General features: G+C 37.3%; 1 protein-coding gene across 1 annotated transcript in view; it reads left to right on the top strand.

Annotated features, from left to right (window-relative positions):
* The window catches only part of NTNG1 (netrin G1), a gene marked incomplete at its 3' end in the record, with an annotated part of 124,221 nt that overhangs the window by 92,371 nt on the left and 3,966 nt on the right, over positions 1-27,884 (top strand). Inside the window, exons 4-5 of the mRNA XM_009579284.1 lie at positions 8,714-8,740; positions 25,947-26,114. Coding sequence (XP_009577579.1) covers positions 8,714-8,740; positions 25,947-26,114 — 195 coding nt within the window. The remainder of the gene's footprint in view (positions 1-8,713; positions 8,741-25,946; positions 26,115-27,884) is intronic.

Raw genomic sequence — 27,884 nt, forward strand, 5'->3', positions numbered from 1 at the left:
AGCAGGAATTTATGGCAAACAGGAAGAAGTATGAAGGATTTCTTCTTTGCCTTCCCAGTTGCCAGCAATAAACTGGCTTTCTGAGCTGGACGCTCCATCATACCTGCAGTGGTTGCTACCTGCTTAGTGGAGAGAGAGACCCAGCGGTCATAAGCTTGATCTCAGTGACATCTTATGGCAATACATTTCACATTTGAATGACACAATGAGTGAAAGGTATTTTCTTTTGTTTGCTTTAAATGTTTTTATGTGGGCAAGCCTGTACCTCCTTAGATAGGAAGAAACAGAGAATAATGCATCCCTGTTTACATCCGTTACACCATTTATGATTATATAGACTTGACATGTCCACTCCTCCAACCTGTTTTCTAAGTGACGAATCCTAATCGATTTAATCTTATCGTATATATATAAAACCATGCCACATCTCTGGTCATCTGTGCTCTCTTGCTCTCTTCTGGTTCTGTGATGTCTTTTTTTTTATGTCGTGAGGTTAAAATTACACGTAATATTCTAGACATGGAGAACAACATGGATCTTTTACAGTGGCATAAAAATTGTCTGCTTTGTATTTTGTTATTACAGGGATCAGCCCTCGAGTCCTTTTTAAAGACTGTGCCACAGTTACAACATTTCTTCTGGCATCAAGGCTGACATAAGTGACAGGTTATATGTTACAGTAGTTAGTTCAGAAATGTCATATTTGAGTTCCTTTAAAATACTTTTTGGGTGAACATTACCTCATGGCAATTCTTTCTGTTCGATATTATTTACATCTTCTAAAACACCTTCGGATGATGATAGACATTGAGAAACTTCCCCAGATTGTGAGAATCTCTCTAACCTTCTTTGTTGTGAACATCAATGAAAACAATTAATAAGGTATTCAGTCCTTTTATACCTTGATTGCCTATCTACCCAGTCATCTCTCTGGGAGACCTCCTGCTTGTAGTGTGGTTATTTTAACACAAAAGAATTATTAACTTCTATGTCTGTAGCAAGTTCATTCTCAGAATACTGTGGTTTATATTTAACTTGACAGAATTTATGGGGTTTTTTCCTATCTTTCTCCATTGAGATGACTTACACTTTTGAAGGGTGTCTTTCCAAAATCTTCTTCATTCTGCTGGTTTGGGTTGGGTGTTGGGGGTTTTTTTTGTTTATAAGATAGATGATTTTTATAATTTTAAAAATTTGATGGCTTATATGTGATTGTTCTGAGTCTCTCATACACTTTATCTCTAGCCTGCCTCCATGCTGTTTGCATTAAATCTTTTTAGCTGTTCTTTTCATTTTTCTTTTAACTAACGTCTTAATTTTTATCTGCTCGCTCTCTGAAAGTTACTGCAGTGGATTTTTTTTTATCCTTTTCCTTCTCAACAAGTACCTTGACTTTCAGTCCAGAAGTGGTTCTCTGATAACTACTTCTTGAATTGGGTCCTATGTACTACTCAGAACTAAATCAGCTTCTCTTCTTGTGGGTTGTCTGATTACTTGCTACAAGCAGCAATCATATGTGGTATGTAAAAGCTTCATATCTTTTGTCACTTCCTGATTTAATGCCACATGTGTTGGAGCATATTAGATTTTGCGTTATTGTGTAAACTCTCTGCACAGCCAATGTAATTTCACTGACCCTCTCGCATTTACGTCACCATCTCCATCGTGTGGTCAGTAATGCAGCCCTAGCATTGTACTCTCCCAAGTCAGGCGTGAATTCTGTAAATAGTTGGTGGAACATGTTGACAGAATGTTGACTTACCTGGTTTGACCCTAAACTTCTGTTGATATATTACTTTAATTCCCTGGGGACATTTTGTATAATCCAGTAATTCAGTGTCCCTTTGATACTCTTCCTTACTCCAATTTTCAGAGTCTATCTTTTCCATCTAAGACCAAAATATTTTTAATTTTAAATGGATTTGAAGTTTTTTAATGAGTTTGCTTAAATAAGATACAGCTAAAAATAGTTGTATAAATTAAACACTCAGAAAATTTTTTCACAAAATAAAAAGATCCTTTTTCTTGAGATTCTCTGAATTTGGGAAATTTGCTCAGATTCAACAGGAAGCCTAATGTCCATTTCCAAATCTTTCCCAACTGGAACTTCTGTTGTTTCCACTGTTCTGCTTCCGCCATTTTTTTGTGGCCAATAAGACTTTATTATACCTTTTCAAGCTACAGCTCATGAAATACAAGACCATTCTAGATTATACTGCAGTCACAGCCTAAACCTTGATATAAAGCTGTTTTCTGTATTCTTCTCATTTTAAGTCAACATGAGTTTTTCAGGAGAACGCAAAACATTTTTTCCCTGCTTTGCTTGTGAAAGGCACTGAGCACTCTGTTGTTACTGGCACTAACGATATTTCCACATTTGTCTCCCGCATAGCATTTATTTTATATTTTCACTCTATCTTATTGATTATTTTGTGATTACATTTATTCCCTTGTGCTGCCACATTCTGTGGATAGTCTGTTCTGCAAAATGTTTTGACACTCAGAGTGAACTTATTGAATTTCTCTATATGTGGTATTACAAGATAGCTTTTCTCTTCCGCAGTCGTATGTGTCTGACAGCACTAGCCCTTTTCTTCCTCCTGTTGTTTAGATCATCTTTGGCACTTATGTTCTTTGCTCCATCAGACAGAGCTGTCTAAGACTGTGCTGGGCTCCCATCCATCAAAGCCTGCTCGCTTTTTGTCAGTCCCTCCGCAACCAATAACCTGTACTAGTAGCGCTTGACACTCGGCGAAAACCGCCTCCCAGCTGTTACATGACTTTCCTAATTCGCAGTTCAACGTGAAACAAAGGATTGACCAGAACGCGGGGAACGTTGGTGGTTCTTTTCGGTCAACAATTAGGCGGATAGTCTCAGTTTACTGAATTTCTCCTACAGTGGGTCCCCCTCTGATGATAGCACAGCCTCTGTCTCAGCAGCACAGCCTTAATCCTCCCTGAATGGGAAAAGACTTACAAGGCATCACTGCAGCGCAGCTGCCACAGAAACAGTTTCTGGCAAAAAATATGGCACTTGAAGTATTGCACTGATTACACTCATCTGTGTTTGTAGTTTTCCCCGTAAATATTTGCTGACACAAAGCCATCTTGAAGGACTGGGGTGGATGAAGTTGGCCAAGAGGTTGTGTGATGGCAGGCTTCCTATTCAGGAATCTAAATAGCATGTATCCCTGTAACTGAAAAGATCATGCACCCTGCTGTCCTGTCAAAGCAGACTCATAAAGCAGGTGATAATGTCCCATTTTCTAAGGGCTCCATTCTCCCAAGAAACTGGATGGAACTTTCCAGTGTCTACTTTCATGACTGAGGTAGAGGAGGTCAACCCACATGATCTCGATTTGAAGGAATGGGACACTTCTGCTTAAGAGGTAAAATGTTGCTCCTTGGTGATTTTGATAACATCTTTCATAGAGGAAAAGGAAGATATGAATGCAATAATAAGTCACAAAATACCAAAGCTTCTTATTGTTCCCATTTTATATTACATATTAATTTTGGCTCATGAAGCTTACAGAAAATGTAAAGCCACAGGAAGATGTCACACAAAAGCTGTTTCAGGCTGGGAAACTTGGTGGTGAGGGCAAAACTGCAGTGTATCATCAAGAGCATTCAGGAAGGCAGAAGTGTCAGGAAAACCTGTAAATGATGAACTAACTTCCCTCCAACTAGGTATCCAGTGCAATGGCCAGCAAAACATTGCAGGTACATACCTAAAAACCAATGCACTATAAATAACGTGCTGTATTTTTTTAAAATAGGGCTTGAAAAATTATTCTTCAGCACTCTATCCTCTTGCGTGACCCTGCTGAGTTGGTTGTTTGTGCTGGTTATGGTGGCATTTGTTGCTGGGAAATTAATTGCTTCCATCCGTCACTGGTTTCAAACAACACTATTTTTGCCGTATACAGTGAAGAGGAGCAATGAAAGAGGGTTCTAGTCCTTAAGCAGCAGTATGAGAAGGCAAAATGTCTGTTACAAGATACTCAAAGTTCTAGAAATGGTCTGAGTTTCGGGCTTTTTGAAGTTTCTAATATCTAATATTCTATCAACAAATGATGATTACTTTAAAAAAATCCTTTGATCTCACTGGGAGTTTCCTAGACAGAGAGTTTTCAAAACTGGTTTGGAATCACTAAAACATCATGAGAAAAGGTCCAAATTTTAAAAGGTATTACCCAATAAACCAGTAACTATTTTCTCTGTCCCATTTATTTGTGGTGATATTGCTTAAGAAAGCGGAGGTGGAAGAGAACAAACTTCATCTAAGGAGTTCTTTTTCTGGGAATTGAAAAGTTTTCAATCTTTACAGAGCAAGCAACTGCAAAATTAACAGTAGCAGGAATTGTAGGACTCTTGCAATGAAACACATGTGAAATTTCCGAAGAATTGTGTCTTTCACTGTATGGTCCTTTGGCTAAATACAGGTTTGGCAATACACAAAAGTTTACTCCTATGATCATAACAATCACTCCCTTTGAGGGATTATAAGATGCTAGCCTCCTCCAGCTTCTCAGGGCTTAAATTACTAGAGAATTCAGAACTTCTGAAATTGATGCTGAGGATCTGATATTGCAATCATGCCTCAGGGGAGGAGTTGCAAAAGGAAGAAAGGCTCAGTGCAGGGAGCACTGTCATGCTGCAGCACAGATATTCTAGCAAAAGATCGGATGTGGCATTAACAGCCCTGCTCTGATTTCTATGGAATACAGCTCTATATTTTGTTCCTGTTCAAGAGTTAAAATGTGCGGTGTAGTGTGCAATTACAAGGACGTCTCTTTTTGTCAGAAAAGCTCTCACACAGCTTTGATCAGCAATTAATATGAATCCAAACTTGCACTGCATTATTTACTGTCGTATCTTGCCGTGCCTTCATAGGAGGCAGTCTTAATTCTCAGTCTCTGGGCTGTATTCACCTCACCTGGATAATTCACTGAGCTCTTGGTGACACAATGTGAGCGAGCTGTGAGCTGGGTGTAGTGTTCTGATGGCAGCAGGAGCCTGTCCCTGGCTCCCTGTCAAATGGTAGGTGCACGTTCCACTTGTGATGGAGAAGAGGCAGAGAAGCCCATGGGAAAGATGGGCTTCATCTTCATCCCATGGGAAAGATGGGCTTCCTTCATCCCACACGTACTCCCTGCCCAGGAAGAGATGCAGCCTGGCTGCATTAATTGCTGTAGTGTTCTGATGGCAGCAGGAGCCTGTCCCTGGCTCCCTGTCAAATGGTAGGTGCACGTTCCACTTGTGATGGAGAAGAGGCAGAGAAGCCCATGGGAAAGATGGGCTTCATCTTCATCCCATGGGAAAGATGGGCTTCCTTCATCCCACACGTACTCCCTGCCCAGGAAGAGATGCAGCCTGGCTGCATTAATTGCGCTGCTGATGGGAAGCACACACGGGCGCTGACGATGGAGGTGATAAGAGGCACTGCAGTGTGTGACCCACCCTAAGACTGGGAGCAGCAGTGTGGCCCTTCTCACCGAAAGCTTGATGCTCTTCCTTTGTGTTACATATTTCACACTGACACAAACTACAGAAGAAATCAAAAACTTGCTTTCTTTGCTAGCATCTGATTTGCCTTTTTCTCCGTTCTCAATAGTCAGCTCCACGGTAGCTAATAGCTAAAACAACCCATTTCTGGAAAAAGGGGAAACGAGAAAATTACAGGGCAGATGCAGAAGACCGTATGAAAGGAAAACACCAGATTTTTTTCTCTCAAGTAATGCATGTATATTTAGATGCACTTACAGTGAACATGTAATATACCAAACCACCACCCTCAAGTTAAGTCAAAAATAATAAATAGTATTAGAGACTTTCTTCGGCATGCTTGCCATTTTGGGGGCGATAGCTACCCCTGAACTTTCTTTGCACACTTTACTTGCTGTTTCCTCACTATAAAACTATTACCATTAATGACCATCCCAGTCATTTCAACTGGAAGATAATTTAGACTGAACATTGCTTTGGTTTAACAACTGAATATACATAAATGCAGTCACCTGGGTTTATTTACTCTGTATGTCTAACTGAATAGAATTGTGCATCAAGGGAAGTAATGGGCCTGTTTCTTCATCTCTCTCTATAACCTGTTCCCAGCATTTCACTGCTGCAGAGTACTCATAGGAAACAATCCACGTCACGTAACATACCGGTTTCCATCCAAAGGGCCGGCAGCAGTGGGGATGACCCCCCACAGCCTGTTGGTGTCCCCAGCAGTGGTGCCACGGGAGGAGCCGTGCGGCCAGGCCCCCGCGTGCCTCCACGTTGACAGAGAGGGAGAGGCAGAATCACACCTCCCGTGCCTCGTTACCTAGGGACTTGCACCAAATACAGCTCAGCTGAATTCAAGAGCTAGCCTCAGTGTGTAACCCCAGATCTCACAGAAACACTCTTACTAAGAATAATTTTCCCATCATATGTGCGGTTTTCACGGAGTGTTAATAGATCCTGCTTTGTGGCCCTACATAACCAGCTCTTTTCCAGACAAACTTAGATGTGCCATTCTCACTCTCTTTAGCAGAAATGGCATAAAGTAGTGCACTACCAAGGTCAGTCACCACACACAGGGATACCTGGTATTACAAAAATCAAGCTGGCTACAGAAGATCACACCAACCCAGAAACTCAGTATGGAAACAGAAAAAGAGCTTTTCAAACAGAACCCGAAGACAACTTCACAAGGTTAATACAGAGCCCTTCAGGCTAGCAGGCGTCTTGTTTTCATTATTCTCTGCCTAGGAAGCATTTACCACTATGAATTCATTGAAAAATTTGAAATACAGTAAAATGAGGAGAGCAGACTTGCAGGAAAACATCTCCCTTTGCTACAATCTGTTCAGGAGAGAAAGGAAAGGATATTTGTATGTGCATGTAGGAGAGAAAGAGGTTTGAGGAGGGGGAGTATACAGAGAGGAAATATAAATACCATTTCACAGTGGAAGCGTGAGTGCGAGAATGTGGTATCTGTATTTTTATCTAATATTTGTGCAGTTTCCATCAGTGTATAAAGGAAAACGATTCCTGCTAATTTAAAACAGCTACGATGACTTGCAAAAATATAAACAAGCTGCTATTGAAACTTCAGGGAAAATTATTTGAAAATTGATTGTCTTTTTCACATTTAGGACAAAGGCATAGAATTTCTCTTACATTATCCTAACTGAAAAAAGCACGTTTTGTTACTTTTAAAACCATAACAGCATTGTTCTATTATGATGATATTTTTATTTGTTTTTTAATACCTCATGTTTCTAAAATTTTCGAAAATAGATGTTAAATCTCAGCAGAAGTAGAAATAACTTTGCAAACAACATCTGAGTGTGGGGCTTGGTTAGCAGCAGGTGCTGTCTCCAGCGCGCTCTGCCAGACCACAGGTTCCATAGGATATGAAACCAGAGAGCTGCAATTCTGACGTGTGCCCCGGGACTGATGTGGTGAAACACAGAAGATCTGTCTATGGTCGCCACTCTGCAAATGCAATTACTTCAGCATTGTCTTAGCCATGCCACGAGTTAGAAATATTCCCAACCTGACTCTACAATCTTGCTTAGAGTGAATATCATTTATCCCCAAGACATTCCTTTGCTCCAGTTTGCTTAATTGCAGAATCAGGTCCATACCATCTCAGAGTAAGACGGAACTTGAAGATAGATGTTGAAAGAAGTATAGCAGATGCTTAATGGAGAAACAGACAGATTTCTGCAGTAAAATGCATGCCATCAAAAGTCAATAAAACTTACAAAAGGCAAACTGTATTTAAGTAAGAGGATGCAAATATATAGGATTTAAATACCGATCTGTAATTTGTGACTTTAACCCAAGAGACTAGCAATAGTGCCATTAGCAATGCCATTAATCTAAAGAAAATGGCATTTCAGGAAAGATTTCATGTCCATATTTTTGTGCTACACACCTTTCAGGGCAAACCTGACAAGCTACGTGTTGGGACTGCATCATGCAACATGAGATCCCGCATTGCTAATCCAGCAGAGGAGTTTTACTCCTCAGCAGCCCCATATCTTCTGGTAAATCTCACCTGCCTCTGGAATGGTTTCCTTGCATTAATTCAGCTTAGGAATTGAAATGAAAGCAGGGGGGGAAAAAAAAAAAAAAAAAAAAAAAAATCAATGAGAGGCTTAGTCAATATGACCAACCTAATGCATTAGATTGTTTCGCTCAATTACCTTTCTTTTCTATAGCTTAATTTAGATAACCATCAGGTAAAAGAGGAAAAAAAAAGCTATATACAGTTAATGCAACAGAAGGTATCAACTGATTTAAGCAGCTGGCCAAAGCACTTCGCAATGCATCTATCCCTTGGTTAAATTATTCTCCCAGACCTGCATAATACATGCATGACTGATATTTTTATCTAGAGCATTAAACCTAATGGCTGGTTAGTTGAAATACAAAACTGTTCTGAACAAATTCATGAAGTTCAGAGAGCTGGTGTAGGTCCCAGAAATACCCATCTGTCAATACGTTTTAGTAGTCCCTGCAGCCTCATACTGAAAGATCTAAAGACTCTGCATTTATAAAGGGCTGGGTACATATTGGCAGTTGCTTGGGTTTAACTATGTATTGATATAATATTCTGAAAATCAGGAGAAAATTCTCAGAATCTGAGATGTAATAGCTCAGCCAACTACAGCAAACGGCTAACTATACTTTTTTGTGTTTTCTTTCTCTACAGGTATACCCAGTATTTCCAGTATTGGTAGTAAGTAATAAAACCAGTATTGTTTTGCGTTGTCATTCAGCTTCTTGGATCTAATTTCCCAACATCCCTTTCTGTTGTAAATAATGTTTCTCTGAAAATGTGCTCTATAGTGCAGGGACTATGTATTGGCCTTCCTCTGTTGCATTACCACGTAACAATATTACATGGTCAGAGAGAATGTCAATCCTGACAACACACCTGCCTTCAACTGCAGATTTTCTGATCAGTTCTGATCAGCAGATGAAAACTGAGTGATATAAAACTGAGTGTTATACAGAGAATTAAGACACTGTTCCACAGAAAATACCTGTTGAGCATCTTTTCCAAAAAAAACCCTGTTTGCTAATAGCAGAGAAGTATAGGACCATTAATTTTCATGCAGGTATGTGTGTGTAAATTCGAAGAGCAAATGGAAGAGTTTATAGATTGAAGAGTTTTCATTTTTATGAAGTAGCTTAGCAAATGCAGTGTATCTGCTGGAATCTTTGCATTAATTCCAGCAGCCTTTGAACTGGGCTTTACTCCACAAAATAAATAGAATTGTGTTCCCTCACAAAAACCTGCTTTCCTGTATGCAATTGAAGCACCAAAATATTACACTTAAACTATAACAAAACCATAACACCGTTATGTAAAGAACCAGTATATCAATGAAATAGATGATTAATTAGATAAAACACTTGAAGGGACTAAGTGCACAGTAGCTCAGCTGTGAGTCTAGCTGGGTTCCATAGCTGAGAAGTGCACACAGTCATGACACGTTAGCTGATTACAAATAAAGCAGGCAGGTAGAAATGGGATCCTGCTGCGGCTGACTGAAAGAATATTCCCCACAGCCTCAGCTTTGCAGAGGCTTTAGACACAACTTGTGTGATGCAGGACTATCACAATGATAAAATATTACAGTAGTAAAATGCAATTTGCCATACCTGATATCCAACTGAAAACCTTCTAATAATTTGGGTAAAACTGCCTCACTTCTTACGTTGCAGGGTCAGGTCTGTCAATTTATAAATCAGCTCAGTTTACTTAAGCTCATGAATGGCGCTGATTTGTTAAGCTCTAGACATGAAGTTAAATGCCATCGAAACTAGCCTCCTTGCAAATGAGAGCAGCATTAACAGCTCACTGCCATGGCATCTGTTTTGCAGCTTTAAATGGTGAAACAGCATCAAGGACAATAACGTGCAAATGAAAGCCTTCAATCTTAATAATGTAATTTTCCTGCTGTAGTATCTGCTTTGGCATTGGCATGACTGCAAATGCATAGTGATAATGCTATTTTCAAAACCTTGTGTTTATATATGTATTTTATAACCAAAAAAATGAACTAAATGAAAGAGAAGTTTATGTCACTGTTCTCAGGAATATTCTTGCCATTAATAAGAGAAATGGGATGAATGGGAAAATAGCTCTTTGGAGTTTGGTTGTGCTATAGTTTTAGTACTGTGTTGCATGGACTATATGGTTGTGTTTTCACTTCACACTCCATACAGCCTTTGTCACCACATCTACCATTTCTGAGCATCAGCAGATGTTGGCCTTTGAAAACTTAATAGGGAAACTCAAATACCTTTTTAACAATGGTGACCTGAAAGGATGCATTGTTGACCTCTTGGTATTTTACACTGGGGTGATTAGTACAGTTTATCTATTGCAAATGGAGAAAATTCTGTTTAATATTCCATAGGAAGTACAAGAGTTTCTGCAAGTCTATCCTTTATCTTTAATCTGCTGTAAATGTCTTGGAGTAAAATGTGGTAGAATTCAACAAATTTCTTTGCCTACCTGGAAAGGATGAAGCATGAGCAATCCTTCGTGAGCACGAGTAAATACTGATACTCTGCTTGGTTTTTTCATGTATTTTTTCTTAAATAGCTCAGGGGGGAAATACTTCTACTTGCACAATGTTCTGAACATCTTTCCTATAAAATAGAAATAGCAGAATTATCGTTAAACAAGGATAGAACCCATAAATTTATCCTGGTTTCTAAGAGAATTTAACAGAAGTACAATTAACACATAAAACCAAACAAGATTAATTAGTTGTGGCTGCTTTAATGGATTCTGCATGATTTCTTCTTTTGTCTATGCTAATACAATGTTTGTGTTCATATTAGCAGAGTTTTTCCCCATCTGGGGACAGGAAGTTACTCTCAGGAGATACAGTTTGGGTTTTGTTTTGCCTGGCAGCAAACACTACCGGGGGGTATTGGCTTTTGTGTGCTTCAAGCTTTTCTAGTATATAAGGAGGATGGGGTTGGGGCGGGGGGTTATGAAGACTAAACTGCCAGCATACAAAGAAGATGCCCCTGCAAGTGATGTTCATTTAACACTTTTAAGACTGCAATGAAAGCAAGTAAAGAAAAAATGAAATATATTTACCTGTGTGCACATATATGTATCATTCTCTATTCCTTTTTTACCTCAAAGGATCTTGTATTAAAGCAGCTCATCATTAAAGTTTGAACACAAAGATACAGTGGTCATTAAGTAAACATCCTTTCTGATCATCTAGAAGGAAAAAAAAAAAAAAATCAGAGCTTTCCCATTAAGGTCATTTGTACCTGCTGTTGTCTATCAGTTGAATAATAGGTTCTCTGGTCATTTCCAGCATTCTTGATTCCAGTGCTGGCCCTTTCAGAATTTTTCAGCCATGTCTGAAAAAATACTGGTGAAAGTGTTAGCAATTAATGAGTCCCAAAACCATTTCATGATTTTAAGCAATGCTTATATACAGTAAGTAAATTTTCTGAAAACTACATTATTTTACTTGCTAAAATAATGATTGTACAATTTTAGATAGACCAATGCATCAAAATGTTTATTATTGTGACCAAATATCAAAGTTACTAATCCGTACATGTATGCCTTCAAAAAGTTGAATCTTATAAATCATAGCTTCTATCTTTATTCCTGTAAAGCATAACTCCACTAATTATGCTAAACAGTTTGTTATAAAGGGTATAATTAGATACAGGATAGGATAGACATGATGTGCAAATAGCTCTGTGTGGGTGATTATCACCTTAAAGCCTGCTGGTGGCAGATGAGTCAGAGTTTAGAGACAAACCGAGCACCCAAGTGCAAGATGCAATCACGATAATCAAATGGTATTTTCTGCTTTGTTCTCTACGTTTTTGTTCTTCTTTATAGCCAATTTCAAATTAACACAACTTTTTTTTTTTAATGATAACGATTGCAAGACACAAAAGTTAAAAAAAAAGACTGGATGGGCACACTCTTATTTTATTGTTTTCTTAACCTTGAAAGATCTAGTAGGTATTTTTCTGGAAGTAAAATACCATCAGGATGAGTGTAGCTTTATTTGTTTTATATATTTGTTATGAGATTTTAATGTGGTAAATGTATGTCTTAAAAGGTTGTGAGAGCAAATACTAGCACTTTTTTTTTTTTCTTTTTTATAATATCACAAAGTATTTTGGACCTGATTTTGACCCCTTGCAGTAACTGAGAAATTACCTCATTAAATTTATAGTCACGGGATTACAATGACAAGCTCTGGACTAGAGTATATGCACAACACCCACATATGTCAGTAGGATATAAACATGCATAACTAGGTTGTACATTACTTTTCTATTATTATTTGAGGCCAAGTTTTTCAGAGAGCGCTGTACTGTTGAGACACCATTAAGATGTTCATCTCCTTAGAACATTTAAATACTGCCTTCAGACAATATCTATTATTTTGGACATACTAACAAAATGTTGTCATTTCAATTCAATTTCATCCAAATTTGACTTTTTAATAAATAATATTGTTAATCAGGCTCCTAGTCTAAGGCAATCACATTATCTAAGCAACTGATTATAACATCAAGCCAGTAGCAGTATTTGTTTTCCCTCCTTTACTTTAATACTTTGAAGCACTCAGAATTTTTCACTTTAACAACTAGATTTCCCATTATATTAAAACACTACTGGGCTGAAAGAAAATACTGATAGCCTACGTGGTATAACGCACTCATTTGAACGCTGGATCTGAAAGAAATTTAACATTCCAAATAAAAGTCATTGTGAGTAGTTTATTTGCCTGGTAGGATTCATAACAGAGCCAGTTTTCTTCTGCGTAACTAGGATTTCACCCTGGAAGTTCAGTGAGCAGAGTGCCTGCGCTGACACCAGCACTGAGCAGAAACTGTCTCTTTGCGGAGTGTTTTCTGGTGCAGGGTCGGAAACTACCAACGCTGCTCCAGGGAGCACTGACAGGTTGTTGGGGTGGGATTTGGGGGAGCCTTCGTTTCAGTTTTTGTTTTGCCAGATCCACCAATTTTAACAGATAAGAAGAGCCATTCTCACCAGTCTAGTACACGTGGCCACTTACAGTTTATTATTGTTTCTCATTCTTCATCCCGCTTTACCTTCATCATCTTGGGTTAGTTAAAAATTGTGTATCAGTCAAATTGTCTTTTCAGTGCTTTTTTATTTGCTTATATATGTGTGAAATTACTTAGTTCACAGTTATCTTTGTTTGAACCTTTAATAAACAATCAAGTGGTAGGACACTATAGAAAATAAGATACCAACATTTCAATATGTGCCATGGTGCCTGTGCAAAACACATTGCACTTGCAATATGCAAGTTTAGCTATAGTGACTCAGGGAAGTTTATAGAGAGCAGACATCATCCACGAAGATATTTAAAAATCTAATTATCTATAAAGCTTGGGGAGAAATTGCTAGGAAAAAATGCACTTTATATTTTACTCTCTCTTTTCTTCCATTCCCTTAGACATGTAATCAGTTTAGGACATAGAGTGTAAGGGAAGAATGAGGTTTCGAAGTCAGCATTCTGATTTTTCAAAAAAGATCTTGATTTACTGTTCTTCATCAGTTGTGAACTACTGTACAATAATCCTAGTCGACCAGCCAACTTCAGCATCTTTGTAGGAAAAAGCAGAATCAATCAAAATAAAAAGGAACCCCCACAAACTATCAACAGAATAATTTACTTTTTTTGTCATGAGAAAGTACCTAAACACTTCCTTCCAAAAATACTTGAATTCATTGTGCACTTTTGCAAATATTTTAGTGGAAATACTTACAATTGAAGAATACTCCCTCAGACCTCATTAGTTTGAGAATTAGCCAACACATTTGTTAAAATCAGTGGATTTTTTCTGATATCTAAAAGTTTCCAGAACTGGATCATTGGATTTTTTTTTTTTTAAAGCCTCTAAAAAGATCACTTTTACTCGAAGACAACAAGTGGACACGTAAAGGACTAATTGCATTTAAATTCTTCCAACAGTTATAAAAGCTGTTATGGCTGAGGAGCTGCCATAAAACAACCACATCTTCACTTTTATGCAGAATTCTCCTTTCTTCAAAGGAACAGGTATGAAACTTCCTACATTGCTCCAAAAATGATTGCCTAACATTGGCCAAGTGTTTTTTTTTTAAACTTAATAAAATAAAGGGGTGATTTTTTTGAAAAAAAATTTTCAGCATTTCTTCTCTTTTGATGAATTAGATTTTGCAGCGGTATGAAAGTGCTGAAAGGCAAATTTTATGTAAGGTAGGTTATCATGACCTCAAACAGACCTAATGAGATAGAAATGCTGTCATAATGAGAGTGTGATCTTTGCAATAAGTGATGGAATATGAGCTGATATAATCACACCCAATTATTCCAGCAGTTACTAAATCTGCCATTGATTTCAGTGAGCATTATTTTTTATTATTCCTAATTTTTTGTCTAATATTAACAATTAAACCCACTGTCATACATATAACTCCACTGTGCTCAGCAGACATCCGTATTTTAGAATAGATATTTACTCTGAACTAGTCATGGTTTAAAACAGGCAGTGGCAAGGCCAGTTTTCTATGACTAGAAACACGGACTTCTACTAGAATCATTAAGCTTACATTGACAATTTTTTAACACTTTTTCGTGTTTTAAATAGAATTTGAAGGAAGGTTAAAAAACATCTTAATCAGAGTCTCTCACTAGGGTTCCGTATTGCTATTATAAATTAAATAAGTAATGATAGTTGTCAACACAAGGGCTCCCTCTCTGCCATTAGAGTGACCATTATTTAAGACTTACTGATTTATTATTAGTAATTTTCAGCAAATGCGTTGTTTGTGGACAGGGTCAGCAGAAGTCTCAGTTTAGGAGATGAAAATATGGTAGTCTGCCATAGAAGGCAGGTGCCCAGGCAGCAACATAGCCTTCATACACTCCATCACCTGCACTCTTCATCCCTGAGGAAGGATAGGCCCTCTCAGTGGGAATACATTTTAATTTTACTGCTAGCTGAATACTTTGTTGGAGTGAGAAACCCACAAAGTGCTGATTAATTTCATGACATCATGACAAGTTTTTTTCATGTGCAGCTGGCTGGTTGGAATCAGGCTGAAACTACCCGTTCATTTCCACTGTTTCCCCAATCTGAAACCATGATGTAGCCCATGGTGCAAACTGCAGTTCTAGTGAATATTTGAGACAGATTTTCTTTGTTTGTATCATAGGTAATTCCAATACTGTATATCCAAAAAAAGGATTGGGAGGAAAAAAAAAGGAAATTATCATACGCCTAATAAATATCATGAAATCAGTTTCTCCTTACTTCATGAAAGTAAGATTTTTTTTCCAATAGTTATTTTCTGCATATAATTGGCTTTGGAACAATAGTAACTAAAAATGCAGAAATTTCCAATGCAAATTTAGAATGTCATATCTGATTTTCTGCTCAGTCATATATCTCTACTCTTAAAGGTGCCTACAGTAGCTTCACTTTTAAATAATAGCACTAAAATGTACTTTAAGAAACTCTTTTTCACATTTCTGTAGCCTTGTTTGCTCAGAATAACTGTCATAGAATATATTACAGTAGATTTATATATCTTCTAGAAAACCTACACCAAAATTCATTAATTATTCTGGCAAATGACGACTTTAATTACAGAATACAGTGTCCATACATGGAACTGTTCTGAAAAAGCTTGGTTCATCTAGTCAACTTCTTATAAATAAAGCCCGTAGTGGTAATCACTAAGGACTAGAAATATTTTCACAAGTTGCTATAGAAGAATAACTAGCTGCTAAATGAATCTTCCCAGTGCCTGTTCAAAGGATGACTCATCTGCTCCAATATACTTGTGGGAATGACAGTCAATATTCATTGACTTGGATGTCTCACATACCTTTTTAGATAAAGCATTTAAAGTTGTCTCCATTAAAAAAAAAAACCCAAAGCCAGAAAATTTCAAAGATAAGAAGAAAGGCCTTTATCAAGAAACCTGGTGATAATACACTCCATGAATTAGGATATAAGACAAAAAAATCTTTACCAAAGACTGAAAAAAACCCCCAAATACATAATAGAAGCATTAAATCCCCAGGAGCATTAACCACATTACCAAGCAGCCCAGAGACACTGAAGACAGCAGCTGGTCTCAACTGGATATGACCCTGAGCAACCTCATGTAACTTTGAAGTTGACCCTGCTATGAGCAAAGGATGGAACGAATGACCTCCAGAAGTCCCTTCTAAGATGGTTATAATTACCACTAATAACTAGTAATAATCACTGGTAATAATACTTAATTGGTAATCTTCAGGCACTGTAAATATGGTCTTTATTGTTTTGGATGTCCATTAAGAAACTCAGCTCAATGTAATCTAATTTAAAGGGTCAGGGAATTTTTAATTATTTTGCAGTAAGTCACAACCTCCATTTTAAGTAAGTTTGCTAAAATGAGCATAGATCTGTAGCATTTATAGGATTACTAAGAAATATGTAACACATTTTTCTGTCATACAAGTAATGATTTTATTTGGACGAGAGATTACTTGGGGAAATCATCATCAGAATAAGATTATATATTAAATATTATTGATTATATGAATCAGATTATAAAAATACCTGATTTCCTATACAGGACTTACAGTTCATTAAATGACAGATATTCCAGAGGATCAGTCCTAAGGCATTACAAAGCTTTGACGCTATTACTTTTACTTCTGGTCATACCTAGGCCATTTCAATTGAAGGCTATTATGCATGTGACTTTTTTGGAGTAGTATTCAGTATTCAACAACAGAAGTTGGAAGCTCTGGTCTGAAACGTTACAGGTTTTCTGCAACAACCCCGATGTTGCACAATAGCTAAAAGAGAAAAAAGGCTCAGGGGCTAGTGTAGTCAATAAAGGACTATGTAGTCAATAAAGATTGCTTTTCCTTTTTTAGCTCCTGATTTTTATATGTATTCTCTAATGGCCAGTCCCTTTCAAATCTTTAAGTCAAGCCTAAATGTTCCTAAAACTACCAAAACTTTTAACAGTGGATTAACTGTGCAAGTAATTCGTCTGTGTGTGCTTGAAACTTCTTTAACATAACCAGTCAGTCAGTGTTTCAGGAGGAGGAGGAGGAAGGTGGTGTCTCAGGTGTGTGGAATTACAGATACCTTTTGTCATAGACTCTGACTATTGTGTTTGCACTTCTTATGTGTGTGAATTGGTGGATCTGACCAGTAGAGGCAGGTTATTTTTGATCAATACATAGACTGTTTGAAAATCTACCAAACTGACTCAGTTCTTCTTTCTTCCGAGTTCTTGACTCATAAGGAAAAGGACCAAAATGCAAGAATATGATGTAACGATGTGATTATATCACAACTTGACTAATTCAATTGCAGAAGACTACCTAAGAGTAAATGGCACAGTGCGGGTCATCATCCTTTCCTTGAATTGTTCTCTATGTGGGAGGACTTTTGGGACAGCCATCCCCAGCCGATTTCTCTTCACCCCTGACAAATGGGTCAGAAGATACTATGGCAAAAAATCATGTCCTCCTTCCACATCAGATGTTTGAAGCCCCAGTCTTTTTATCGTAGCATCCCTGCAGGTCTTCCGCACATAACAGTGAAACACACCTTCTTCCAAAAGACCTATAAGCCTAGACCTTTAATGCCAACCAGTGTGACAACTGCAGTCTACTGAGTTCCTTATAGGTAGAAATGAAGAAATAGCTCTCTCCCCACTAATATCACTGCTATGTGACCATTAAGGAAAATTCTGTTTAGCTCAGAAAGGACACAACCACTGCAGTATTCACAGAAGATGATAAAAATGTGGTCCAAATCTGATGTTCAAACCTAGGCAGATGAAAACAGAGAAACAGAAAAATAAGGAGAGTATAAATACAATTTTCGAGATCGGGGCCCAAAGAAAAGCTTGCTTTCCTCCTCCCGCAACCCCATCCCCTTTACTTACTCTCAGCTCCAACACCGAGCACCGTTCTGCTAAGAATTATCACTCCCCACCACCCCAGCCCCAAAGCACATTGACCAAAGGAGATGAAGCTCTAAAGAGACATAGCTAATCCTTTTGCTGAGAGACAAAATGCTTCTACATGTAGGTAACGCATTATGTAGGGCCTTTAAGAAATGTAGACATTTAATGTTCTTACAAAAAAAATCAAGCTGTAAAATATATCAGTAGAGGTGATAGGAAATAGATACAATGCACAAAAGTGTGAGAGCAAAAGAAAAGGCCCACCCTACTGGTAAATATATTTCTTCTGATAACAGAAACATAATTCACTCAAAAGGCCCTAAAACAGTACATTACAGTAAGATATGCATCTTAGGTAAGAAATCCATATTTGTCTGATATTGTCATTTTATCTCTACAGAACAGATTTAAGAGAATATATTCCTGTTTTGTTCCTGGTGTTAGAATCACGTATGTTGGCCTAGGATATCTTCTCATCAAGAAAAATTGTATTTTAAACCATGGAAGATAAATTGTTATGCACAGTATTTTATGTCCATTTGGTGTTTTGGGAATCATCAATTGTTTGTTTTTTTGTTCACTGTGGAGTCATGTACTGTTGAAGTGCAACCTAGACTAGTCCAGTAATGAGTGTTTGTAATCTATGTCTTTGTCCATATGCTTGCCTGTTTAGAACAATATCACAGATGTAAATAACAAAACCTGATTTTTCCTGATGCATGCAGATCCTCCAAAGTTTGATAGGATATGGCCGAATATTTCTTCCCTTGAGGTTTCTAAACCAAACCAAGGTAGGATGCTGTAAAATTCCTAGTGGTCTAAAATTACTGAAATTGCTTTCAAGGAGTCCCACATGGTGGCAAAAGTAGTAACAATGATAGTCCAACTCATTTTTCTTCTGGTGCTAAGTAATGCTGTTCTGTGAGAAAATAACCATAAAACAAACCTTACCTGAAAAGTCTTCTAACACTCAGATTATGCACATCATCACTGCAAAAAGTCTGGAAAAGTAGATGCACAGCTTGTAAGTACTGATACACAGAAAGCCCTAGGTAATGTTGGACTTATTTAGACAACAGTCTATATTTTGAGTAAGTTTTGAGATTCTTGAGTGAGAAAGATTGTCATTGTCTACATCAAACCCATTTTTAATGTCTTGTTTCCACTTCATTTTCCCAAGTGAGCTGAGAGGCATTCTCAGCTTGCGTGCCATCCACAATACAAGCAAGTTCTCTGCAGAATAGACTCAGTTTTCTGCAATTTGAGTGCCACACAAAAACTTACAGACTGTGGCATGATGATGAGTATTGAAGGAGACAGAACAACTTTTTAAGATGACTAATAAAAGTCAGATTCTTTGTTATTTGAAGTTGTATTCAGCTTTACTTCACATTTCAAAATGATTGTTCATTGTAAAAAACAACATCCTTTTGTTCTCCTTATTTACTGCCCTTTGGCTCGCAAAAAAATCCCTGCAGAAATCTGGCCTGTGGCTTGCTTTGACTGTTCAAAGGGTGTCCTTTCTGTGCTATAACACATACAGATGGAGAATAAAAGTAATGAAAAGGTGATGTAGAAAATAGCTACTAAACTAAACAAGATGTATTGGGAATCGGTTGGGGAATTACATTGGAAGGGCTGTAGTTAACTCCATTGATCAAAATGACCAAATCAAAACATATGCACATACGTATAAAATCTACCATGCTGTATGTGCAAGTTTCTATGTGCCCAACAAAACAGAAAATGCTAATTGATCTGTGCTCTCTATAACGATTAGCAATGTACTTTAGTTTGCATTATTTACATATATTTTAAATTAAATATCCCTGATGAAGTGATACTTAGCATTCCAGTAACTTCATTTAGCCCATGTTATATTTTCCAAGCTTTTGCATGTGTTCCTTAAACAAAAAAAAAAAACAGATTGATCTCTGCTCCTCTGCTCTCTGTAAGGATTAGCCTACATTATGCACAGGAATTTTAAATCGAAACACTCACAGTGAAATTATACTTAGCATTTCTAATGGATTTCATAGCTTAATTATACTGCTTGTGATCTAAGACTTAACTTCATTGCAAAATACATCTTGAACAGCACAAAATTATTCATTGTTTCTTCCCCAAAAATCGGAGTTTTAGTAAATTTAGTTTTGACATTTTGCTAGGGAGCACAAAACACAAAAACTTTAAAGCATTTCTATTCAGATTATGTGTTTGCAGCATATCGTTACAGTGTTTAACATTTATTGTAGATTAAATACTTCAGTCAAGGATAGTGTATGAAGAGAATAATTACAGAAATCTGTCTACACCTAATATTTTATTGTGTCTTCTTTGTTTATGCTATGAGGCCAGAATAAATATGCGTGTAAATTTTACAAAACCCTTTGCAGACCACTCTGATTACCATGTAGTCATTGGTCATGGATTGGGAGAAACCATCAAATAACCTCTGACACAAAACGGCCAAAGTGTGTAGATGTGAATTACATTCCCCTTCTTTATCTTGGATCTTACAGCTCAAATGATTCAATAGTTGATAGTATATAACTCATTTTCCCTAACTTTCACCCTTTCCTTACAAAACAATAACCATTGTTGAAGTTAATTTAAAACTTAGAAAATAAATAAGTTTATTTTAATCTTTTGATTTGTTCCTATATGATACCTTTTCTAATTTACTGTTCATTTTATTACCTATCCAGTGGCTCCCAAATTAGCTATGTCAACTGTTTCTTCTGTTCAAGTTGCAAACCACAAGAGAGGTAGGAATTCTTGGATTCATACAGTGATTCCATAGTGCTCTGTGTTGTGAAAACATTGCACTGTATGAATCTGGAATATCTGTGAAGTGTACCCATCAGCTTACTGGTGAGGCATCTTCTTCATTGACAACAACAGAAGCATTAAGTAGCATAAACATAAGCCATATGAAGAAAATAATAAATATGCTTCTTAGACAGTTGCTGCTGGCATATAAAGCGACATGGCATTTGTTTTTAAAGGAGTTAAATGTATGAATATGACCATTCAGATTGTTACTTAGAAAGCAAATGTTTGCTAGAGTCTTATTTTCATCACTGATATGCATAAATTGTAAAAGAGGATACATAAGCAGATTAGTTGAGGACAAACAATACATTAAACGTCATTGTCCATATCCTGAAGAAGTATCTGTAAATGCCATGGAGTGTAATGCATAGTTATGTCTTTTAATGCATTGTAAATGTGCCTTACATCTTCATTTTATTGTAACAGTGTGCAAATTCAGAGTGTAGGCATTACATTTTGAACTGAAGTTTCAATGTTTTATCAAAATGATGGAATTATATGGGCATAATGAAGGATGCCAATATTCGCTCTGACTTACAGGCAACCTGTTTCATTTGCATATCTGTCATTCACAGTCTGAACCCTGAGATATGCTCATTGTTCTTCCTCATCAACTTATCTGTAGAGTATGTATAAAGATGTTTTGTCTTTCTGTAGCTATTGTGAATATCTCATTATTCATCAAATACATATTAACAAGGAATGGAGATATTAACAAATGTTTGAACTTAGTTTGACCCATTTGATGAGATCATGATAACGAGCCATACTGTTTGTTATGAAGGAGGTCATTTCTAAGGTTACAATGAAATATCCTTAGTTTGCCTTTTGTTAGTGTGTAGAGGAGGAACACAGAGTTACTGGAAAATGAAAAAGAAAAAATATTTTAATGATTTCTGAATGCATTTTTCTTGAACTACTCTTTGAGCTTTTAATTAGAAAATGACACCGATAGCTGTCTAATGCATTACCTTAGTTTAAAAATTATGCTTCCCTTCTATGTGTGTTTACCATTGTTTCATGTGATGACATTTCATGTTTTATTGGTCGCAGCTGAAGCTTCAGTTGACCCTTGTCCCCACAGCACAATAGTATGTCATCTCAAAGATGTAAATGCATAGCATTGCAATGGGGAAAAAAAGTACTCAATTTATAGAAACAAAACAATTCAATGATCAACCTCTTTATAAGCCTCCTTCGATGGGTAATTTTGTCATGCTTTCTACAGCAGGATCAAGATTGTTGCAATAGAATCTTTGCGTTGGAAATAGTCTTTAAAGGCTCATACCGTCAATGCTTCTGTGAGTTGACAAGGGATTTGACAATTCCTGAATCATCCAAAGACAATTATCAAATCTAACGTGGCTATCTCTTCTCCCTTTTTCCTCCGCATTAAACCTATCTAGCTATCTTTACCTCTTCTCTGAGGTTTTATTTTCCAAACCATTTACTCCTTATTGTTATTCATCTTTAAACTGTCTCCAGTTTATCTGTGTCTTTTCTGACATGTGGTACTCAGAACCAAAAGCAGCATTTTCTAGCACTGTAAGCTCATGTCATTTCATTGTTGGTAAACCATTTGCAGTCTGATTTCGATACTTTCCCCCATCTCTTTGAGTGATTGCATGGCTTTGCCAGTGCATGAAAGTGGTTGGGCTGCTAGCCAGAGGCACGTGCCTAAAAACCTCAAGCTGTTCTTCTGACAAGTCTAATAAGCAGGCTACTTTCTGGTCTTGGTGTGCTGGTTAAGATGAACCACGTAAGCTAGAAAGGCCATACAGCACTGACAGGTATTAGCTTCCCAGCTGGCATCATGCTGAATGCAATTCTGCATGTTATGTTTGACTGGTTTAGGGTAGCACCTCATGTAGCCACTGGAGAAAATAATTCCATTTCAATCATATGAGGACCCTTTACAAAGCTTTTTTTATAAACACTGAGGGATGTAAAAATGATTCACTGATCAGGCCAACACAGTAAGCAAAATAAGTTCATATTATTGCACTAGCAAAATGGGGAGGGAAGGAAAAATTAGCAAAAAATTGATTTAATTGTTACTTGCCATGCCTTTTTTTTTCCTTTGCGCCATTGCTAATCTTTGATCAGATGTTAGATTGTTTTTAGTTAACTGGGTTTTTTCCTGTACCATGTAGCATTTACCAGTCTCATAATCACGATTCCTAGAGCTTTTCTGTATCTTAGTAAGTTAACTTCGAGACAAAGGCTTTCTTTCATACAGCACAGTTGTTACAAAAGAGCAGTACCCATAGGAATGCAACCAAGTATAAGAATTGGTCTCGTGTGTACCTTTGATGTTCATGAGCCACATCTGAACTTGAGTAGTTCTTCTGCATATGTTTAGGAGCACGTGTGTACATCAAACTAAGTCCTTCATAATTATTAGATGTTTCTTCAGTCCAAATCATAACTTGGAGCAAGCCTTGTTACTGAGTGAATTACTTTATGTGCAGCTTTGTTTCCTGTGCTTTTGTAATGGCTAATTATGTGTAGTAGTAATATTATTGAAGGTCATATCACGGTTTCAGAGTGGAAGTAGTGCAGTCATTCATTCACAGAATATTCTCAATTTCTTTCTGCTACTTTAAACACAAAAGATGAAGTACCATATTCTGATTTACTGGCACTTTTTTATAGTCTGCATATTTTTGAAACATAAAAATGTAGCATGCTGCTGCCGTTACTGATTCGAAAAACAAGGTAAATTATTTCCTCTAAATTCACCTATAGTATGATTATGTTTAGCCACAAGTCTGACAAACATACCAGTACGGTATCATCTCACCAAAACAAATTGTCTAACGGTAGCAGAGGACAGGTCCTTTGTCAGACAGAGAGATTAAGACAGCATTGCTTCTGAATCTGAGATTCAGAAGGATCAGATTGCTTATCACTAACAAGTCTTTCTTATTTTAAAAATCAAACACATAAAAACTTACCATCGTAACAATTTTCCCTGTGACTCCTGTTTGCTAGTGCTAGTTTCCACTTTTAGATCTGTTGCCTCTGCCCCACACAGGCAGTTTTTACTCAAGCAAGATGGATATACTAGGGGAGAAATGCTGCTGGGTGGCTGGGCGAGACGCTGAATCATACTGACCAGCTGCAAAAGACAACAAACATTAACACTTTTTTCCTCCCCCCTCAATTATGTCAAGTGGTAACATACTGAGACTGATACCGAATGTTTTACTGTACTCCAGCAGTTATAGGCATCAAAATTACCAGATTGGCATGAACCACAAAACATCAGTTTAGCAGTATAACATTGAAGAGAACAAGAATGCATATATGTTGACTAAATGTGCATATGTAAATTGAATTAATGTTTCCTGGCAGCAGAAAGGCAGCTCTTAATATTGAAACATATGTTGTGCTAAGTGTTGTTCAGTATAAGAAAAAATGCTATCTATTTACAGTCCACTACATCAGACAACAGCCAAAGAAATATATATGTATTAGGTGTGCATAACATACTCATAAGCATGTACCGGTATTGCTATTTCTTTATAAAAATACAGACAGGCACAAATATCATATCTGATGCCCTATGCCAACGATCAGTGGGCTCATTAGGTGCCCTGGCATCATCAGCAGCATACCACAGGAAAGGCAACACAGAGGACTTGGCCCTTGTCATGTATGGAAACATTTTACACCCTCTGCTACAGCTTTATCTAATTACAGGCTAAGTTAACTTCAAGACCTTGAAGCTCTTCCAAGTCACTGCAGTACCCCATTACTGCAGGAAACATACCATAATCTCTTTCACCAGTTAATAAACTACGTCTCTAAAGCATCAGTGTTCTTGCTACAAATTGGAAGAGTGTTCGAGAACCTCAGTGCCCTAATGGCTAGATACCATCTCCTAATTTCCAGTTGAAAATTCTCAATGGTCAGTTAACACTCATTTGTTCTTGTGCCAGTGTTGTCCGTTAGCACAGATATTCACTTAGGATGGCAGAAGGCTATCTCCTTGATGTATTTATAGCCCAGTGATATCCCCTGTCTTCAGTTTCCTGGACCAAACAAGCCAAATTATCCTAATCTTCGCTTTTTAAATAGGCTCTCTACTTCTCTGATCATCCTAATAACCTTTCCTGCATTCATTCTGGGTCATAATCTCAGAGTTGAGTGATCAGACTTACACAAGCTTTCTACACAAAGCATAGCTGTGCCTTCTATAATGATATTGATACATTTCTAATTTCTACTTCTTTCTGCATAAAACCAAGCATTGCTTGTGATTAAAGACTAAAAGGCATTAGCAATCTATGTTTAATGAAGGGGCTTTTAAAAAGCGGCTGTCATGCCAGCTGCATTTCAGATGGCTGCAGTAAGCATGCTTTCTATTCAGTACACATTTCAGAATTTTCATGATCTTTTCTGGCCCAATTGTTTTTCATCTCAGAATATAAAAATGGGTTAATGCTTACCTCAGAAGTACAGTAGAAGTAGCTCTTAAATAATACCTCTGTTCTTTCCTTTTCTTCTCTGTTAATTGTTTTAGGAAGTGCTGGCCGAAATTGTCAAACTAGAGATTTGTTTGGTCTTGAAATAGAACAGTCTGATTCCCAAGGTGCCTACCAGTTACAGTAGTATTTTTGAATACTCACCATTTATGTCAGAACAAAGCTTTTATTTTACTTACAGTTGTGGATTTAAGCATGATGAAGTTCGACAGTTTTGTCCACTGTATTTAATATTTTTAATATGAGGAAGTTTTTCCCATGTCTTGATTTATACTCATCTAAAATCTGCAAAAAGATGTGCATTTCTGTCAGCGGCAACTGAGCCTCCAGTACTCCTGAAAGGTTTACAACTGCAAATGCTTCAGTTCCATCAGGTCTGCCAACAACAGCCAACCTTCGACGTCATGCTATGGTCTTCGGGTCACGCTAACCTGCCTGAAACAAACTTCACTTTCATTGCAGATAAACATCTGCTGTTGTCCATGTTACATTGATTAACATGTATGTGCCATTCATTCATACTTCTATTCATGGTTCATTTTTACTAAGCATGTAATGTGCTATTACTCTGCTGCTGTATACATTTTGTATACATTTCTGTTCTTCCTTGAAAGACTGTGAATGCTTCGGGCACTCCAACCGGTGCAGTTACATCGAGCTGCTCAATACGGTCATTTGCGTGAGCTGTAAGCACAACACTAGAGGTCAGCACTGTGAGTTATGCAGGCTGGGCTACTTCAGAAATGCTTCTGCAGAGCTGGACGATGAAAATGTTTGCATAGGTCAGTCCCGGGATAACTGCGCCTTTTCTTCTGTGCCTTTTCAGCTACTGGCAGCTGCTAGGGACCACTGCTGCTTACTTGCCAGTTGAGCCAGAATGAGCTTTTTCAATGGATAAGAACATCTGTGTAGACTTTTCACCCCATTTCCGTTGCCCCTGTAGCCCCAAGGAGGTATTTTGATTCTGTATATGATGATGAACCTCCCTGGCTAAGGGTCCTGGGAAGACTTTCCCAGGACGCCTCTAAGAAACTGATTGTGCTGTCCTTCTGCAGGAGGGAGCCGCACTGGAGTTGCGCATGTGAAAACTGAAGGGTTGAGTCATAAATACCTGTTCCCAGTCTAACTTTCGGAAGTATTAGTACAGGCTCTTGAGTACTTGCCTGGACATCTACAAAAGTTGCCAGCTGCATCAATAGGACATGGGGAGTGGTGTTTATTAACCCCTTTTATTCACTTAAATTTCATAAAAACACATTGCAGCTAATTCTGCTCCCAGGCACAGGGCTGTAAATGCAGTGTTACTTCCCGTCTCCTTAGAGGAGAAACTGAAATTATGCCCCTGTGGTTAGGAGCAGAATTTATCAAATCAGTCTGACATTATGTCAATTCAGAAAAGGGATTCCTAGGTGAAAACCATGCTTAAACCTAGTATCTGCTATAAAATCCAAAATGCGGAATTAAAGACAATGTCAGAACATAATAAAAAAACTGTATTAGGAAAAAATATAAGATCTTTATCACACTAGAAGAATATGCATTGTTTGCATGTCACCGCAGACAGTATATAGCAAAAGTTAGGACACTTTAGGTGAAGACTGAATGTAGTCAATAAAGCAAGCCTCATACAATGGCCAGTAGTTAACAGGTAGCCACAAAAGATGCTGTTCTACTAACAAACAGAGATGGAGAATTTATTATATAATGTTTCTGATAGACACAAGCATCGACAGAACCCATTCTGGATTTTCACTGTGATTTTTTTTCTTTTCATTTTCCAGGAAGCAAAAAGGAAGAGTAGTTATAAGATTTTTTCATGCCAAAGTAGACTATGGGTGTATAAATTATATTTTAATATTCTTTATAATCCATTGCTGAGATTCAAGCCAGAAACTATTTAGGTTGCTATTATTTATTTCAGTCTGCAGCTTTACAGATTTACATTTTATTTTGTGATAAACACCCAGATCCATCTATGCACTGCATTTCACGTGTCCTTCTTTTAACTTTGCTTGGCAACACATTCAGAAAATGCATGATCTCTTTTGACGTTATAATTAGTCTGAGCTAATAAGAACTTTAGTAGGCAAGTCATGATTTTGTATGACTGTGCTGAGAAGATTAACCCAATCAAATGTTCCTGGAAAAAACCCACTGTCCCTCATATTTTTTTGATGTAGATGACGGACATCATCGGTATGACATCAGGGCTGTATAATTTCAGCTGCCTAAATAGGCCTAATAAATATGACACTAAATTACTCTGTTTGGGATTTTTCGTCAGCTCATTCAGTAAATTGGTTTCCCATGTACACTGAAATGCTAAGACAGCAGCTGTAGCTACATAAGACAAGGAAGTTAATAAACCAGGAGTCAAAAATAAGTAAATTTTAAATTAATTTTCGGGTCATGTATTTAAAATGTCTTAGTAAAACAACTGTGCACTTCAAAATTGCCCGGACTCTGCAGAAATAAAACTAAAAAACCTTTCATTTAACAAGGGTTTTTTTTTAAAAAAAAAAAAAAAAAAAAAAAGGCAATGAGGTGCATTT

Source organism: Fulmarus glacialis, unplaced genomic scaffold (assembly GCF_000690835.1).
Source record: "Fulmarus glacialis isolate BGI_N327 unplaced genomic scaffold, ASM69083v1 scaffold14826, whole genome shotgun sequence".
NCBI lineage: Eukaryota > Metazoa > Chordata > Aves > Procellariiformes > Procellariidae > Fulmarus > Fulmarus glacialis.